Below are 19,171 nucleotides of genomic sequence, written 5' to 3'. Positions count from 1 at the left end.
CTATCGTCGATCCCCATTGATTCAGGGAGGTCTGGAAATTCCTTTTGAGGTGATATGTGAAATGGACGATACACCAAGGAACAGGGCAATAATGGAAAGAGACAAGACACTAGGCTTGAGACACTACAAGGAGGCGGGACAAGATGGTCAATTTGACGACTGTACAAAGGATGTATTGGAGGAACTGTGCGAATGTGATTACTCAGATGCTGAAGAAGAACTTGAGGCAAATCTTGACACTGATCAACAATTAAAGTTGATAGATGACAGCTCCTTGTACTAACACCTTGTGTTAAAATTTTTTTAGGACCCTTAAAACACAAATACATGATTTTTTTATGTCCATTAAATTTCGCGAGATCAAAGGTCGCGGTCGTTATTTTCGCGGGTCTTTAAGTTCGCGAATTTTTTAAAATCGCGAAAATCGCGAATTTAAGAACCCGCGAAAATTAAGGAGAATGAGGTACTTTGTAAGAAAACAAAATATTACATCACATTTCCTTTCAAAACAAAGTTGTCGAAGAAAAGCAACAATTCTGGTTCTTGTTTTGTTTTAGACTTTAAGAAATTACAAGCCGGATTAAGCACAGCGCCGCTTTGTTTTAATCATGAATTTTGATGAATGAACTTTGCAAAAGCGCCAGTTATCAAAGCGCACGCGATTTAGTATGCATTATTGCACAAATGTATCAAACTTTATGAAATATTTTTTGTTTGTTTGATAGATCGATCAGTTGAGTATGCTAAAATAATTAGACGTCTCGCTCTCGGTTTCTATCGCCTTTGAAGTTGGGTTAAGGCTTCGCCACTCGGCAACAATCACCCGACAGAAACCTTGAGCTTGCCGTGCAATTGTTAAAAATCACATGTAGCCAAAGCTCAATATAAAGGAACCGTTGAATTATTAGGATTTTTATGGGAATATAACGAATTTGTGTAAAACGGTAGAAACTAACATTGTCTTGTCAATAAAGTCAACTTACCCTGCTGCTTCTTGTATTCTTTGTCATTTACCAGCTTTTCAAGCCGATTCGAAGCGATGTCAGTGAGTTACCGTCCTTCGGGTTTCCACTGTTAAATGAAACGCAAGGCCGAACACCTACGGCATGTACTGAGCGAACATGCAACCCACAACTGCCTTCAAACGAGGCGGATAAGGTTGATCAAAGCAAAGCCAACGAAATTATTTTACGAGGCTTTCAATTTTGGTCCGACCTTGATGAGATGGATAAAATTATAATGTTTCAAGCTGTGTTATAAACAAAAGAGGTGTAAGACAAGAGGATCCTCTTTCGCCATAAACTTTATTGTTTATTAATAAAATGTTACTTATAATCCATCAAATATTTTCGATCGCGCGCGATTGGTCTAGCCTCACGTGACCGAATATACCCCAGCTAAAACTGGGGAATATCCGATGATATTCCCCAAGTGATATTCCCCAATTTCAAAAACTTTAAGGCGCGTCTTGTTAACAATTAAAATTAATGTCAAGATGGGGAAAGGTTTGCTATTGTGACAGAAGGAGAAAACAACATACGCTCTAAACGTTTTTGACGGTAAACTGTTCTTAAACTACTCTTGCTCGTTGCTACATGTTGCGAAAAATAATTGAAGGATAATAACCAAAATAGCCTCCATTTGGCTTTAAAAATATGCTCAGATATTTGCCCTTGGACATTATCTGCTCCTCGAAGCTCACAGTTTTCCTCGAACTTCGCTCTCGGAAAACTGTTCGCTTCTCGGAACAGATAATGTCCGCGGACAAGTATCTGAGCATATTTTCGCGCCAAATGGAGGCTATTGTTTATTTATCTTGACTATATCTCTACGATCAAATCAACATATTGAAGGCAATGAAATTGATAATCATGAAACTAAAACGGTTTTATATGCTGATGATATGACTGCTACGCTGGCAAACATCTCTTCGGTTGAAATTCTCATACAATTCCTGAATGATTTTGAGAAATGCTCTGGGTTAAAAATGAACTAAAAAAACTTTAAAACTTTCAAAAACTAAGGCGATGTGGATAGGAGCAAATAAAAATTCATTAGAGAACACGAAGGTTTTGAATGGTGTACTTGAGTTAAAACGTTGGGAATTTATTTCTCGTGTAACCAAGAACAAGTCATAAAACAAAATTTCTATAAAAAATTAAGTGACATTAAAAAAAAATCAATTAATCTATGGAATTTGAGAAGTTTTTCTTTGCTTGGTAAAGTGACTATTATTAAATTATTTCTTATACCCAAGCTCTTATACGCCTCTTCAAACCAAAATCCAAAATTTAGTATGTATCTGCACAATGTAAAAACTAATCAAGAAAATGAAAGGCGTTTCGCTATACGAAATAAGAAGCCTTTTGGTTTCAGAAAGAGATGGGAGGACCACTACTGTAATTTTTGATTCCTTGGAGGTAATTTTTAGATCCAAGTTTACCGCTAACTGCGAACCACTGGAGGTCACGTGACCAGTCTTTCACGTCACGTTTGAGGTTTTCGACGTGCGTTTTCAACGTCTAGAGATAGGTTTTCACGTATGTCATTTACCTGAAAGCGTATTACTCCTGTTTTTATCTCACGCAATGATACAAAAATCTTGTGGAGCAAGTCTTTATCCATTAACGGGGGCACAAATTAGGGGGAAATGCTAAAATTGATAAATCCTATTGGATGTTGAAAACAGGTGCCATTCATGGCTGCTGATTCAAAATGGCGGCCGTAAATTTGCAAGAAGAACTAATGTAAGAATTTACAGCTATTGGTTGCTAGATAACCCAGTGTTACAATAAGTTACTTTTATTTTCACTTATTGATATTTTTTTCATTTTTAAATGGAAAAATAAACATAGAATCGACTTCTTCTAAATGGAATTACTTTTGAATGTCAAACCACAAACGGGTAACCGCAAACCGCGGTTAGAGGTTCGCGCTAAACTCGGATCGAAAACTCTCTAACGTGTGAATGGCCCACTCAAGACTTTAGTTTCTTTTTATTATTATTATTATTATTATTATTATTATTATTATTATTATTATTATTATTATTACTATTGTTGTTATTATTATTATTATTATTATTATTATTATTATTATTATTATTATTACTGAATGCTAGTTTGTAACTGTTATTGAAGTATCTGCACTGTGTCTGTGCTGTGTTGTCTTTGTCTTTTTTCGTTGTATTTAAAAAATGATACTAACATTAATAACTTTCAAACAGTTTGGTGGGGATGGGAATGCTTGTAATTAATTTGTAATTTAATCTATTCCTAAATAATGCAATGGTATTTACTATGTGATTGTAAATATTGAATAAGTTTCAGTGGCAAGTATATGTAATAATACAATGTAAATGATTAACAGTTTAATAAAGCATTTTCAAAACCTTAAAGCTCTTGAAAAGTTGCTGAACGTCGTTTTCATTGCATGCGCTGTTGAAGTTAATTTGTCCATTAGTCCAGGCGACAAAGTTTTCACACGCCCCTCTAAACGTTTTCCTATTTTTTTTCCGCCTCCAGCCCACTCTCGCTCCCCTCAGTAGTTTAAACTTTCCCCAGGTTGCGCTCGCTGTTACAAAGATGGTGGGAGTTCCAAAGAAGCGTACGAGTGTCGAAAATCCCACTGTGAACAGTCTGTGAGCACCAAAAACAACGAGTTCTTTCAGGTTCTTTGGAGTTTGACTTTTTAGGCCGAATGGTTTGTGCCCAAAACACTTGGAATCAAATGCTACAGCAATAAAGGAAATTCCTAAAGGTGAACTTTCGTTTCTTACAAGAAACAGTAAAAGATTATTTGTGTCTTCATCGGATTTCTTTGGTTGAAAAACCGAATGCATTCGTGGCTGCGACCAGATGCTGTGAACTCGCTACGACTTCTTCCATCGAACTATAACCGAAAAAAAAAAAAAAAAAAAGAATAACAGTGCCCTTTTGATGGGAGGAAGGACCAGGTCTAATTCAGTCTTTAGACTGTACGGTACGACAACACAATAGGAGGTACCAATGTAAAAGGAATTTATGGTTAATAATCAGGAAACGAAACAACCCCAAAGTAGTCAAAGTAGCAAGAAGTCGCATTTCTTCGTATTTCCGCCTATCACTATTACGTCAAGAAGAGGAAAAATATCATCCTTACTTTTAAATAGTTTGGTTGGAAAAAGGACAAGACAACAGGGAGACAGTGAAAAAAAAAATGAAAATATAAATGAAAAAAATAAAAGTTTCTGATTAGTTTTTCATCAATAATTATGAAAGTATGGCGTCGCATGTGAAAGGTATTTGAAATATGGATGTTAAATTGTCAATGCAAAATGTGGAATTATAGAAGTTGAATATTGCATTTTGAAATATGAATGTTGAATTGTCAATGCACAATGTTGAATTATAGCAGACAAATATTGGATTGAAAAAACGACCAATAATTTAAAGCAACAATGTTGCATACAACAGCTTGAATATTGCATTTTGAAATATGAATGTTGAATTGTCGATGCAAAATATTGAATTATAGCAGACAAATATTGGATTGAAAAAACGACCAATAATTTAAAGCAACAATTTTGCATACAACAACTTGAATTTTGGTGGGGATATAACGCCATATGAAAGGGCATTGAAATTGAATGTTAATCAAACTCATTTCTGATATCAGTTACTTCCAAGTATGTGAGCAGCATATTGCCCATGTAATGCGACAGAAATGAGATGAATTTATTTATTTGTTTTTTATTTATTTATTTTGTTTTAGTTCCTAGCTTAGAACTACAGTCCTCATACTTCCCCGGGATTGCTAAGCCTTGCGGGAGAGATTTGGTTTGCCGAAGGGCTCTAACCAACAGAGTAACGATGTTAAAACGAAATGTTAAAACTGAAATACCTCTCAAAATGTGGTTGACATGGTAACATCAAATGAAAACGGTCTCGGTTTGAAATGGCAAAACGTTTATTGATGAAAACCCGTACAGCTTTACATGTTGGATAAACCCTAAAATGTATCGACGTTTTAGTCAAAAGTGTTACAGTAAACAAAATGTGTTCAATACAACTTTAGACAAAAAAGTATGACCGGAGTGTAGTTTTCTAAATTCTATATATAGTTATGAATACTTTGAACACTACACAATAATTATAAAAGGCTAAATTGCCCGCTTTAGGTTTCAGTCTAAATAGTCTGTTTGGGAAGCGAGTTTTGACCAAGACACAAACAATGGTTTGGACGAAATACGCTGAGGTCAGCCAAACTGGTAAATAACTTATTTACAATTGACACACTAAGACTAGGTGATTAAAAGATTAGATAAAGTTCATCATAGTAATAATGCTTTGAAAACACGATGGCAGGGTCAGCGGTAGACGGCCATGATGGCTTTCTTTTTTCGAGCTCTCGAAGAAAGCATTATAGTCTAGTCTTGTTATCTTAATATCGTGTCTGTTATTTGCTACATGTGTGTATTGTCTTAGTCGTTTTGTGTCATATTTGTTTATTTGTGTGAGTGTACTGACCTAAACTAGTACATTACTTTTGTAAAACTGGCTACCTGCCTGCTTTAACTCTATAGTTATTCTAGGTAGCCAGCCCCTCCCTCTCTTTTTTAAACAATTAATTAAGCATAATTACTGTAATGTGAGCGAATGGAGGAAACGAAGTTTATTGTTGTACCATTTGTAAAATTAGCCTTTAAAAGCATTTCTAACGACTTGAGAGAGATGATACAGAATGAAATCCGAGCGTACGTTGGAATTTCCTGCTAACGATGACTATTTTATACATGTTTGTTTCACTTAAATTCGAAATATTCAACAGGAAATTTCGCTCATACTAAATAAGATCTTATGCTTCTTTAAGATTTCCTCGCCGAGCATTTTCTTTTATTTATCTCGTCAGTGACTTTTCTGTTAATTCCCATATATCTCTGAATTTACTATTCAGTTCTTAATTTTGATTGTGTAATCTGTCTTTTTATGTCTGTTCTAACTTTTTGTGGTAAACTTAAACAAAATTGCAACAAGCGACTGTCACTGGCATAGTTAAAAAGCACTTTACTGTCTAGGTCAACACAGTCCCTCATCTTTTTGTTCACTCGTTTTCTTGAACTAAAAGCAAAAAAATATTCCAATATAGAAGCAGAGAGGTGCTAGTAGTTGCTGGGGGGGGGGGGGGGGGGGTCGGTCCAAATGCCTCCATGGGACAAACCTGTCCTGGCTTACATTACGACAAAGTATACAACAGTGAATGCAGCATACGTGACAGGAAAAAATATACGCGACACACAGTCTATCATGAAACCCAAGTTGTTTCCGGTTGGTGGCGATGGATCTTCAGGACGGTCGTTTGTCTCAGACCCTGGTTTGTCGTTAATGACATTCTCCGGATAATACGTAACCCCTTGTTCGCATCTGGTAGAGTCGTTGTTTAACGCCTGGCGTAATCTGAGAGAATCTGCTCTTTCATCCCTTAATCCCGCTCCGGGCAGACAGATAGAAGAATGGTCCTTGAAAATAATAGTACAGGTTTGCCGTAAACGTAACTCTAAATTTCATTAATAATTCATAAGACCATTGGCCTATCAAATGGTCGATAAAACATCACGTGTAGTGGTTTTATATCAGATAAAACTTCCTCCTTATTAGAATGCGGTGTTTAATGTTTTTCGCGTATGCTAATTTCCAACGTTCAAAAAAGCATCATTGTTATGAACTCTCTTGACACACGCTTTTCCAGGAATGTTTTTGAAGCCGTTCAAAAACCTCGCAGCACGTGTTTTATCGGGTCTAAAACCACTCGCGATCGGCTGCGTCCTGTGGTTTTAAATCTCGATAAAACACTGCTGCTCGTGTTTTAAACATTACATACTACCATTAACGTGTTATTTTTTAGATTCAATTTTGCGGGGCTCTGGCTTAATCTCGAGGAAAAAATACAAATTAAAAAAAAAAAAAAATTTTATTGAAATGAAAGCATGTTTGACGTCCTTGCAGTTCTTATCTACCGGCCATACTTTCCTTTGCACTTATCAGACTTCATATTTCCTAGAAATAGACGTCTACAAAAATTTCTTATGGTTAACTGAATTATTAAACTGTTTATCTTCCGTTGTTTTAAAAAAAAGTCGCGAAAAAATTGCTCTACTGAATGCTAGCCAAAATCGCTGGCACTCCACCTCCTTATATAATATGTTGGTATTAAATCATAGAGTGTACCTCATCAATGTCTTCTTGATTCCCTTTGCCTTCCTTATTTCGCTTTAGAATAACCGAGCTTGCCTTGTACACCAAAGCAGATTCCAAGAGTGCCAAAAAGATGAACCCAAATGACACGACGACGTACAGCTCAGCTAGTTTCATGTAACTGACCTTTGGCATCCCCTGGCTGCTGAACTCGAGTAGAAAGATTTCTGTGAGCACTGTTGCTATACCCAGGCCAGCACGGTCACCTATTTCTGTGACGTCCATCCAAAACTGGATCCAGGAAGCGCATGTGCAAGTTATGCAGGGTAAATAAAACTCCATGATGAAGTGCTCAAGGCGGCGCCTTATTTGGAATTCGGCGATGGCCGCTGTGTGAGTTCCTGGAAACATAATTAATAATTATTCGCCGAAGACGAAGTAAACGTTGGTGTCTATCCAACATTTGCTGAGCCTGAAGCGAGTAATTGTTTTAGCATAATTACTCAGGTGATTATCAGAGAAAAACAAAGAACGTCCAGGAAATGTCAATTGTATTTGTGTTGTTACAAAGTGTCACGCGACAATGACCCGCCGACGCGCAGTCTATTTCAATGAGAAAAAGCGTTGACATTTTCAGTGAATGCATGATGGATTTCTCCGACCCCTTTAACAAAATATATGGAGATGAACCAGGCTATTTGGTGTAGAACTCGAGGATCACGCGTGTTAGGACTTTGCCGCACAATTTATTGTCGATGGCTTCACAGGTTAACTGACTTTTATAAATTGCCCTCGGAGATAAGCTACTTCAGCTAAGAATGAAATCCTCTAGTGGCTTCTCTAAACAAGTCCACGTTTGTCCCGGAAGAACATGTGTTGTTTATGGACGGCTTGATTGTTTGATTTTCCAGAAATCTGAATTTTAAAGGCTTGCAGACTAAGAGGGCGAACTAATGGTGTGCCCTCCTATAAAGGGTCTTGGCCTAACTTTGAAAGCAAGGCTAAGTATTTTTACTGTGAGTGAACATTTGACAAAAAGCCTCTTGATGTTGCGAAAAAGTAATTGTCATGAGAGTCTCCTGATATTCATACGATGGTGATCTACCAAGTTCAAACGAGGAAACCTGGGCTATTGTCTCCCAACCAACTCACCCATGTCCAGTGTAATAAACCTAATGGAAGATAAAATGTGGGAGGGAGACATAAAATCTTTTATTTGGCCACCGCCGTCGGTGGTCGAGAATTGCTCTAACCGACAACAAACTGCCGTCTTTCTTTTCTCGTTCCTACTCAGAGAGAGATTGAAATAGTTTGGTTGTTAAAACTATTCTATTAAAGAGAGAAAACTTGTCGAATTTAACTTGTTGTTTTCATTTTATATTCGTGAAAACATCGACAACATTTCCACCGCAATTTCAGCTTATAAGGTTTTTTTTTATTACAATTAGGAAAACTAGCTACATCTCAAGTGTCTTTCAAAATTGCATTTTTTTTTATCGTGTTTGTTTCTTCCTCAGAAACATCAACAACTCACTAAACGGTCATTTCGAAAATTATTTTTCCCGCTACAATCAGCGTCGCTCCAGGTGATTATAGCAGCATATGACACAGTCTTCGACCGATGAGATCAATAGAATCTCTATTACCGTAAATGCTCGGGCGCTTATTTAATTTTCTAAGGCGAGAGGGGGGCGTTTATTTCGTTTATCAATTTTTAGCCTCAAAATGACACTATTTTTATTTTTATTTAAAACCAAACTGCAACATAAAAATTCCAAAACCTTATAGAAAATTTCTTTTTGCGAACTCGAAACGTTCTTAAGACTTTTTCATCAAAAAAAGGTAGGGGGCGCTTATTTGATGGGGGGCGCTTATTACAACTTTTGAGCCTTAGGAGGGGCGCTAATTCGGAGCGGGGCGCTTATTCGAGCATTTACGGTATCACCTGTGTAATTATACTAACAGGGTATATCATTGCAGTGGCACTTTCAATTGTTAGCATTTTGGCAGAATTGTAACACGGTACTGTCTTATAATATGTTTGGTACTACACAGCTTGTTGAGTTCGTCAATTACTGGCCAAAGTTCGATGAAACAATTCGTTCATGAACAGGCAAAAAGCTTCATCATCATCATCATCATCATCATCATCACCATATCTTTATTTACCCTCGGATTTACAGAGTAGCTTAATGCAGCTAATATCTCCGAGCATTTACCCACCCAACCATGAGAGTATACACATAAAGACCAGACCACATCACCAGGAACTACGTCCCCTACTCTTTGCGAAAAGTGAGTGGGTTCTTTAACGTCCCACAGAGTTATTTACAAACAAGTGTTGTGAGACGGTTGTGAGACGGCCTACGGTTTATCGTCCTTATCCGAGAAGACTAGAAAGTCTAACCATTTGCAGATGTCAGAGCAAAGGCAGCACTTTCTCCTCAGTTATTTAAAGACCCTGAGTGTTGGTCCGGCCGGGGTTTGAACCCACGACCTCCCGCACGGTAGTCCGGTACTCTACCAACTGAGCCAACCGGTCGGCGGTTGTCACTCGTCATCAGTTTTGCAAGAATTTAAGTGAGTTTCCAACCTATTGTGATTAGCCCAAGTTAATAATCCCTCACCAATTACATTATTCCTATGAAAATTTGATCAAAATTGCTAAAAAACTTTCAAGTATTTTCCCTCTTGGGAAGAAGGCCTAGTAACGTCTTCCGTCAATTTAATTTGATTTAAATCGAAAGCTAAAGTAGAATTACTTTCCTGTGGGTTTGTAAATAATCTTACAATTAACTTTTTTTTTAAGGTTTTCAGCCTGTAGCTAAATTTCGAAGTTGTGGCGATTTAGTTAAAAACTACTGATCTCTAGTACATTTTGGCAACTTTCAATCAGCTAGACGATTGGCATCTGCTTCTGAAGTTATGTTTACAAAAACCTTACATGTAAAAGTTTCAGTTCTTCCATACACACTTTTTGCAAAATTTACCTCATTCGTACTTATGATTACGTAATGTTGCAAAAAAGTTTTCAAATTAATACAGTGTACAGTAGAATCCCGATTTTACGATCGTCGATCTAACGATATTACCGATTTAACGATCAACATTCTGTGTCCCGGCAAAAGTCATTTATAAATCCGGCCTTCGTTTACAACGATATCCCGATTTAACGATATGATTTTGCCGTCCCCTTTCCACATCGTAAAATCGAAGTTTCACTGTAATATGATCGTCAGTTCATTAATATGTAAGGTATTCAAATTAGGCACATCTACCTGTCACAAACGAAGTAGGTTTCAATCCGAGGCTCTGTTTTTCCACATAAAATTCCGTCATATCATGTTCCTTTAGTAAAACGTCCGACCATTCATACAGAACTTGAGTGTCATCGTAACTGTCTAAAATGGATTATTAAATCAACGAAAGTGTTACAACGCTGATTGCTTACAAAAAAAAGTGAATATACCTAAACCCTATCTAGCGCGGACATGTTTTCCTCTTCTGGGCCCGGGGGATGGATTCCTCGTCAACCCTCTCCATGACTCCGCTACAATTAAAGCAAGACCGTAACACTTGGAATATTAACAGTACGTCCAAAGATGTTTGCTTTGAGGCGCGTAGGTAGAAGTGACGACACCATCGTGGATCTGCCTTTTACTTGATTTCTGGATTCCCCAAACATCAGGAAAGGGACAAAATTGAACGTACGTACGAAAATATTCAAAGCCATCAAACAACACTAATATGACCTAAAACATAACAGTTACTATAAGAAACAAAAAAACTTGTCTTCATTTTAAAATGGGATTTTCATCTTCTGACCAAAAACGGCCTGGCAAAACTGGTTGCCATGGTAACATCGAAGTCAACGAATACTAACCGACCACATTAGATTGCTCCAAGTTAAATTCCTGAGAATTCATCAAAATTGGTAGCGTCTGAGACTGATGTAGGGAATATATTTTTTGTCTTAATTAATTTTTTTTCCATACTGAAGTGACGTGAACAAATTCCTCCATTCATTTAAATCTTTCATTTGTGATTGAGATATTTGATATTACATATGATCAGTGTCAAAACTATATTGCCCACGGCTATTTTCTAAGAATCAGAAAACGAACAGCTTTCAGTTCGCTGGATAGCTTAATTGACAGAGTTCTGAACTGGTCTTGTAATTCGAATACCGTCCAAATCCGATTTTTATTCTTTTGCTTTCAGGCTTTCATATTTTCTGTACCAGTTGAATTTGCATACGTAAATGTAATGGACTTCAACATGTGAACCACACGCATGTATTTTGGAGTGGCTTGACGCTCTTCTGCTTAAAAGAATAAACAATGTTTTCATATTTTTTGGCTTTTTTCAAAGTTTGAAGTTAAATTATTTATTAAAGTTAAAAGCCAAGATCGAACATGTACGAAATACATATTCTTCCAGGCTGTGTTTTTCATATAGCGTCGGGAAATATCTAGTGGTAATTATAACTATTTTGTCACATACAAGCAGCTATTTGGATCGTCAACGTCTGAACATCCATGGGATATCTTTGGAATTCCATGTGACTTGTAAGAGTTGCTTTAATCCTTAAAATAACAATCAGAAAGGTTGAGTGACATAGAAACAAAATAAAAACGAAATAAAATTACCAGTGGCAGTACCGTCACCCTGAACTCGTAGAAAAAAATTTAACCCTCGCTTACCATTGTGTTAAAAACAAACAAGCAACACAACTAAACATGGAAACAACAACAACAACAACAAAAAAGGTATGAGAAACTTTTCTTTTTGCTTTATTAATTTGTTTTGTGCTTTAGGTTTTCAAACCATATGATACTGCCACTCATGACTTTAAAAGAATGAAATATTATTACTATTATTATTATCATCATCGTCATCATTGTATGCAAAATCATATGAAAAATGAAAACAACATAATAATTAAAAGGAAATAAAACTTGAGCGTAAGACGTGAACCTCTCTGAATATCAAACAGGCAGAGACTTATCCTGAACGCATTTCGATATAGTTTGTACGTTTTTGTACACGTGCAATCCTGAAACAAGTGGACCAAATGCACGGTATGTAATATTATGGTTGTACCTGATGTATTAGGATGTGTTTTCTATTGCAATACAAAAAAGAAAAAAATATGTCTACATGGGCAACTGATTCAAAATTAATTGTCACACAAACCACTCAGAAAGAAAGATTGTCCCGTCTCCAAAGAGGTAAGCCGTTCTCGTCTTGTCATCTACTTCATGTTTTCTGGAGTTCTCTATCATGGTATCTGGATACCAGACATTTGCCAGTGTGTCACCTTTTAAACGGACAAACCATGAGGCGTTCCCATAAGCGAGTCTGGGATCCTTCCAGTTCTCTTTCAGTATTACTTCCACCTTGTATTCCTTTCGAAAAGGAAACACAAAAGTGTAAGAATAGATTGTCTGAGTATATAGTGAGAATTAATTCGTTCTTAGTGCGCGCCACTATACAAGTATGGACTTCTAGCCAGACTGCGTAAAATGATCTACAGTTTGGCGAGAGATAATCGTCATTCGGACAATAACGGAGAAGTGAAATAAATAAAAGTCCGACCCAACTAGCGCGCAAGTAATGTTTCCAGCTGTAGGTAGGTGTTTTTAGTGGCAGTATTGTATAATTAAGTTATAACGGACACGTTTACTCTTAATTAACGGTGAAATTGTATAGTTAAACGGCTGAATTATGGATACTTTTAAAACAACTAATCGTAGATTAATCATAAATGCTCTTAATGACTACTTGAATAACCATTGCATACGATGACTGCGATATTGCCATTACATGTCGATATTTTTTTCAATAATATTTGGTAGTGTATCACATGCACTTCAACACATTTACTCTTAATTGGAGTGTACCACGCAATGATTTAGTTATTTTTAACTCTTCAACAAACTCAGGACGCTCATAAATAATGAGATATAAAACAACCTTCAGTAACGAGATATTTAACTTTGGATATCGATAGCTATTTCTAATGACATGAGAATGCTTTTGCTGCTGTATAAACACACAAAGGCTAACATGTTCATCTTGAAACTCATCAATCGCAGTAAGGCTGTTATTCTGCCTAACGCTTGTGCAACCTCAACCTTATGTGGGCGTGGATGTCAGTTTGCATTTCAGTCGTGAAGTAGGCAATCAACAAAAATGTGCTGGACTTGAGTGTGCTACATATTCTCTCCTCTTCCTTAGAGGGTATTCAGAAGACGAAGAATGCTCAGTCTTGTATGTCAAGCTAGTCATTTCTTCACCAGGGTTGAAAACTACACAGTGTTTAAACTTCCCTTCCTCCAGGACTCTATTCACGTGCTTTCTGTCTGTGAAATAGAACTCCCATTCCTTGTGCCTGTTAAATTAGTGGGAATAGTTCTAATGTTCTGTAACCTTTACAGACTTTCGAGGTTTGCTGGAATTCCTGGACTGTTTTGTTATCTTAGTCCGCCACAGACAAATTAAATTAGACTGAAAAGAGGCTCTGTACTTTAACTAGGAAAATGCTATCCTAAATAAAGAGCTGTGCTATGTAAAACTGTTTGTTTCTGTTTGTAGTTTTGTTGCAGTTGTTTCTGTTAATGGTTTCCAGTATTGGTTTGTGTAATCGTGTTATTTGGGCTTTACATTTCAGATTTTCTGTCAAATTATTCATTGTAATAAACAGTAATTTTGTACTCTTCTCGTATTTAAATTCTTACCGACACATGTTTTGCAGAATTAAACCTGTGTTTGTTTTCTTAAATCCCGCAGTCAATTTTCAGTCAAACATTCTGAAGTCAAACTTCTCCACGACCATTAAGGTGCTAAATCAAATTAGTAACAAGAAAGTTCGAATATGTTTTGCTGTTAACAGACACGAACTCAAATTATGAAAACCCCTGGCTTATACATTACCATATACCATCGTCGTCCTATAAAATATCAAGAATAATATTCCAGTAACATTCCTACCATTTGCTCCTCCTTGATGTCATGAAAAGAGTCAACCACAGCAAACAGCGAAACGAGAACTGGCTTTTCTGAAATAAAGCATAGGTCAGAAATGTTCAGTTAAAATTTGTTCCTGATAGTACTTGTTACTGGATTTGATTCAATCTTGTGGTTAAGAAGTAAATTCAAACCCTTTATAAATACACGAAAAACCTTTCGAGGAAGAAGAAGGACACCAATTTGCACTATTTCAAGAAATGATGCTACTTTATGGAGCGAGGTTTCTTTTGTTTATACACAACATGATGCTCCCTCATGTTAATTCTGTTTGTAAATCTGCCTTCTATCATCTTCGAAACATCTCTCGTATAAGAAAATTGCTATCCACTAAAACCACTGAGACTCTAGTCCACGCTTTTATAACCTCCAAGTTGGATCACTGTAACTCTCTTTTATACAATGTTCCGAAATATGTTATTAAAAAGCTTCAGTCAGTACAGAATGCCGAGGCTCGACTGATCACAGGCTCTCGCAAGTATGACCACATAACCCCTACGTAAACTTAAGACTCATCTTCTTTCGAATTATTTTTAACAGATATGATTTTTTTAAAACTTTGTAAAGCACTTAAACAGAACTGGATAAGCGCTATATAAGTAGTTATTATTATTATTATTATTATTATTATTATTATTATTATTATTATTATTACAACTAATTCATATATCCAGACCTATGCATAATATCAAGTTTGTGAGAATAATCCCCACCACCACTCCTCTCCTGCGATCCACTCCCAAAAGAGGCAATGGTAGTGTAATATATTATGCATTCTAAATAGTCCACCGTTGCCAGCTCTGGCCTCAGTTCCATCGAATGCCTGTCCACTATGAATGATTTAGATGGGGAGCCAACGATACTGGGGAACTTGGTAAAGCCGTAAACAGCCTAGCTCCTGGTCAAGCTACCGGACCAGATTAATCGTTTTAAGTTTAGACTTCTGCGTCGCCGCATGAGGTCCTCTGTCAGCGCTGGAGAGAAGATGAAATGTTCTCAAGGATATGTGTGATGATGCCAGAATTGTCACCCGCTATAAGAAGGAAGGGGACAAGTACGATTGCAGCAAATACAGATGGCTCTTTCTCCTGGGTATCGTAGGAACGCTTTTCACATGAGTCATCATAAGCAGCTTTATGACAGATACTAGCCGTAAATACATGATATTTTGTTGAATCGTCTGTGTACCTTGTGGAAGCGGAAATAGTACTCTTTTGTACTTGGTGCGACGCCACAAATTCAAGCTCGCCGATGCGTGCTAAAAATAACACAATTCCATGAACTTGTAAACAAATTACTCAGCAATATATGGCGCATCGTAAACACTTTTGTAGAGAAATGTACCCTTAAATATAGAGTATTTACCGTTTCAATCGTCCCCGCACACCTTATAGTACCGGAGATATCACATTCATGTTTGCCGTGATGCCACAAATTCACGCTGCCTTTAATTCCAGCGGGATCAGGTAAGCACCCACACCCTTCTTTAGGGAGCTTTGTTGTCTGGGTAACGAGTTTCTTCCTGTTTCTACTCGCTGCATTGATTATGCAGCGGTCGATTGGTCAGTATCCAGTGAACAAAACTCCATGCAAATATAACTTTGAGCGTGACGATTACTTTATCGCAACCCGATTATAGCCGATCCTGCCTTGCATATTTAACTACTGTGTACATAATATTTTGGTATTTTTAGACTACCCAGCTCTACATAATCATAAGCTTAAAAGGCTTTAAAGCTAAACTTAAAAGCTTAAAGCTTAAATGTAAGTTCTATTTTTATATGGATTGGGGGAAAGGGTTAGAGTATACCTTGCTCCCTGTGTAACAGTTAACATTGTAGTTGCTATTGTTGGTAAGCAGTTTGCTGCATATGCACGAAAATATACAGCTGTTTCGACAAAGGTTGTCTAAAACAAGCATTAAAGCGTACGCGACAATGCCGAAAGGTAGTCTGGGAAATACCCAATAAATTTCAATAAAAGCTGAGAATCCATATTGCCCGCCATCTCGGGCAATATGGATTGCAATATGGATTTTCAAGAAAAGCTGAGAATCCATATTGCCCGCCATCTCGGGCAATATGGATTGCAATATGGATTCTCAGCTTTTATTGAAATTTGTTGGGTATTTCCAAGACTAGCTTTCGGCATTGTCGCGTACGCTTTTAATCTTTATTTGGACAACTTTGTCGAAACAGCTGTATTTAAATCCTGAAAGGATGAGCAATTTGTAGGGTTATAACATGCGATAAGCAGACTTATATAGATGCTATTAAAAATGAATTGTGGACCTCTGCTTTTAGTCTTTTTAGATCACCCGGAAAAGTCACACATACAGAACGTTAACACTTAAACACTAAGACAGGCGAAAAACAAATTAAAACCTTTCTACTTACCGACAGCCCCAAAACTAGTTTTAAGGGCATTCTTTCTCGCCAAAACAAGAGGCGCCGCGCCCAATTTAATATAGCTGCGAGGTATTAAAGCAGTAAACAATAGGACAATACAAACGCCTGTTAATTTTGGACCAAAAAAAATATGGCATATTTACATGTTTGAACTAATAAATGACAAAAACTACGCCATACTCATTGAAGTCACGGTATTTTAATTAAACTAATGGTTTTTTGGAGGCAAACAACATGCCCTTTATGAAAAGTTTATCTGGATGTGCTTTGTAAAAGTGAACCTTTTAAATCTTTTTGAGAGCAGTCTTGACCTTGCTCTGCTTTTTTTTTTCTAATATCGTACATTTGGTTCGGAATATCGTCATAAACAAAAACAATATTTGTCCTTTAAATACAAACGCGCTCCAATCATAATTTTCTTCTTTTTCCTTATATTGGAGAAAACGAGCAAGTATTGGTCGGGGCGCATTCGTTCTTGGTTTACCCAAACGATTAATTCTCTGAGATTCGATTCTGCCACGAGGATTTCAATTTTTACTTTTTGTTCCATGAAATTATTAACCACTTTTCTCCTCTCTTAAGGTTGTGAAGCGTTGTTCCCGTCGCTATTATTATCGTTGATACTCTCTTCTATTCCAATAAATTTAACGTTTTCTCGTCGGCTATACGCCTGAAGGTACAATTCTTTTTTGCCACTTTTCAATCTGCGGATGTAATGTCGCACTTTAAGTCGGCGATGTCTTTTTTGTTAAAGTCAACATTCTCTTCAATCTCATTCACTTTAGATGTAATCTTTCCAGTTTTGTCCTGCAGACTCTTCATGTCCTTTTCAAGCTTGCTTGAGGGAAACTTGCATTTATGCCATAGTAGAACAACCCCGATAGACGATGCTCAATAACATCAAACTTCCTGCAACTGATCTAAGATTCGAACTAGCTTTTCACTTATGTCCCTCCGCCATTACAAATGCATCGAAGATTGTGTCGCTGTATTCGGTTGCAAGCTTCTTCGATGTTCTCTCAGATAAGCTCTTTGGCTGGTCACGGCTTAGCTTAACTTAAAGACAAGTAAGATGGACGTTTAAAAAGAATAGCACTAAACAGGAAATAGCTGCAACAAAATAAAACGTCTTCAAGCAGCCTCCTGCTTAACCATCCCTACAACCCTCCCCTCCACGCCCGGTTTCCTCGCTTCTTTGTCCCCACAAGGCCACTAAAAGTTATTAGATCGGAATTGGCTTTTTTGTGATCACCAGTTTCGAGTAGACTTTAGAAACTCATACGCTCTAGGCATGAAAATGGTTATAAGCGTTCCTGGTTAAATCCCTTGTGAGTGCTTTATGACATTATTCTTACCTCTATAGTGAGGTCTCACACGCTTGTCGTATCCTTTGAATATATTGTCAAGGATATATGTTTTGTTGGGTGCTTCAATCCTTCCATCAAACAGCTCTTCAGCATCGTTATGTTTTCTTCTTAAATGTTAACAAAACATAAATGCATTTAGGAAGTTTCATTTCAATGCAAATTTCTTCAAACAGTTCAACAGCATTAGATCGCCTACATGCTTTCAAAACTGATATCACGTCAGTAATTACAAGTCACAGAATATATTTAATTGAAACCATTTCTGCCGGTTTCACGAATCTTACAGTATTGTGTTTCTCTGATAACTGTACTAAGAAATAAACATCCGAGTCTCTATTCTCTGAATACTAATAGAAACAAAAGCCTTATAATTAAGACTGAAATAAAGGCGGCTAGCGTTTCTGGGCCGTATATTTTGTCGCAAACAGTTTAGGCTGCGCATTCAAACTCGTTGAGCCTTAATATACTTGTTAAAGAAGTACATGTTTGGTTTGAGTATGTTGTAAAATACTACACTTTAAAATGTGCTGACAAAGATGAGGACAAAGAAAATACTAACTTATTATCTGAAGAAGTTCGCAAGCATTCGTGAAAACTTTCGCCTTTTCTCTTTGATCACTTTGAGAAAAAAATAAATAAATAAAAAAGGTCCAAAGCCTACCTTTTGTTTTCCAATTTTTCACCAATAACGGGAAGAAAACATTTCTGTGACATAACAAAAAGCAATGAAACTGAAAAAATGTGTCCAGTAAACATTTTTCGGTGGTATGTTTTTCCTTTTTTTTTTTTTGCCAATCAACAGAAAGTGAATGTGTCGCCTTACGGCAAAAGACATGAACTTCAACTTATGAGATCTGGCCTTGCATTTCGCATTTAGTAAATTAAACATGATATTGAAATATCAATGTCACTGCAAATAAAAGATCGTCTCGCACAAATTCAAAAGACTATTGTTTATTAAAAAATGTTTATATACAGAAATCAGCTGCAATTTTAATGGAAATTATCGCAAGCAATCTAACTTAATGGAAATTTAGCTTCAGTTCTGCATGTAAATTGGGGAAGAATTACTTAAAGTGTGCTTGAGTAAGATGATGTTTTGTCATAAGTATCTCAAAATCACTCAAATTACTCCATTTTATTTCATAGCAAGTCAAATTAAGCCTTAAGTAAAATTCTTTGGCAGTAGTTCAGT

The 19,171-nt window shown here is 36.7% G+C and overlaps 1 protein-coding gene across 2 annotated transcripts; it reads right to left on the bottom strand.

Annotated features, from left to right (window-relative positions):
* Positions 1-4,863: 4,863 nt before the first annotated feature.
* On the bottom strand, positions 4,864-18,840 carry LOC146454901 (glycine receptor subunit alpha-2-like). Of its 2 annotated transcripts, none has more exons than XM_085094927.1 (8): positions 18,638-18,840; positions 17,965-18,083; positions 14,166-14,233; positions 12,369-12,580; positions 11,676-11,758; positions 10,451-10,573; positions 7,206-7,573; positions 4,864-6,496 (listed from the first exon to the last, which is right to left on the bottom strand). In XM_085094927.1, the coding sequence occupies exons 1-8, from the start codon at positions 18,730-18,732 to the stop codon at positions 6,209-6,211; spliced, it is 1,356 nt and encodes a 451-aa protein (XP_084951053.1). In that variant the 5' UTR covers positions 18,733-18,840; the 3' UTR covers positions 4,864-6,208. The 2 variants fall into 2 exon arrangements, with proteins under 2 accessions (XP_084951053.1, XP_084951054.1); XM_085094928.1 differs by having other exon boundaries at positions 17,965-18,080.
* Positions 18,841-19,171: the final 331 nt, after the last annotated feature.

The sequence above is a fragment of the Pavona decussata genome, unplaced genomic scaffold (genome assembly GCF_977016875.1).
Source record: "Pavona decussata unplaced genomic scaffold, jaPavDecu1.1 SCAFFOLD_297, whole genome shotgun sequence".
Taxonomy (NCBI): domain Eukaryota; kingdom Metazoa; phylum Cnidaria; class Anthozoa; order Scleractinia; family Agariciidae; genus Pavona; species Pavona decussata.
The sequence above is the reverse complement of the archived record's forward strand: the minus strand, read 5'-3'. Positions and strand labels throughout refer to the sequence as shown.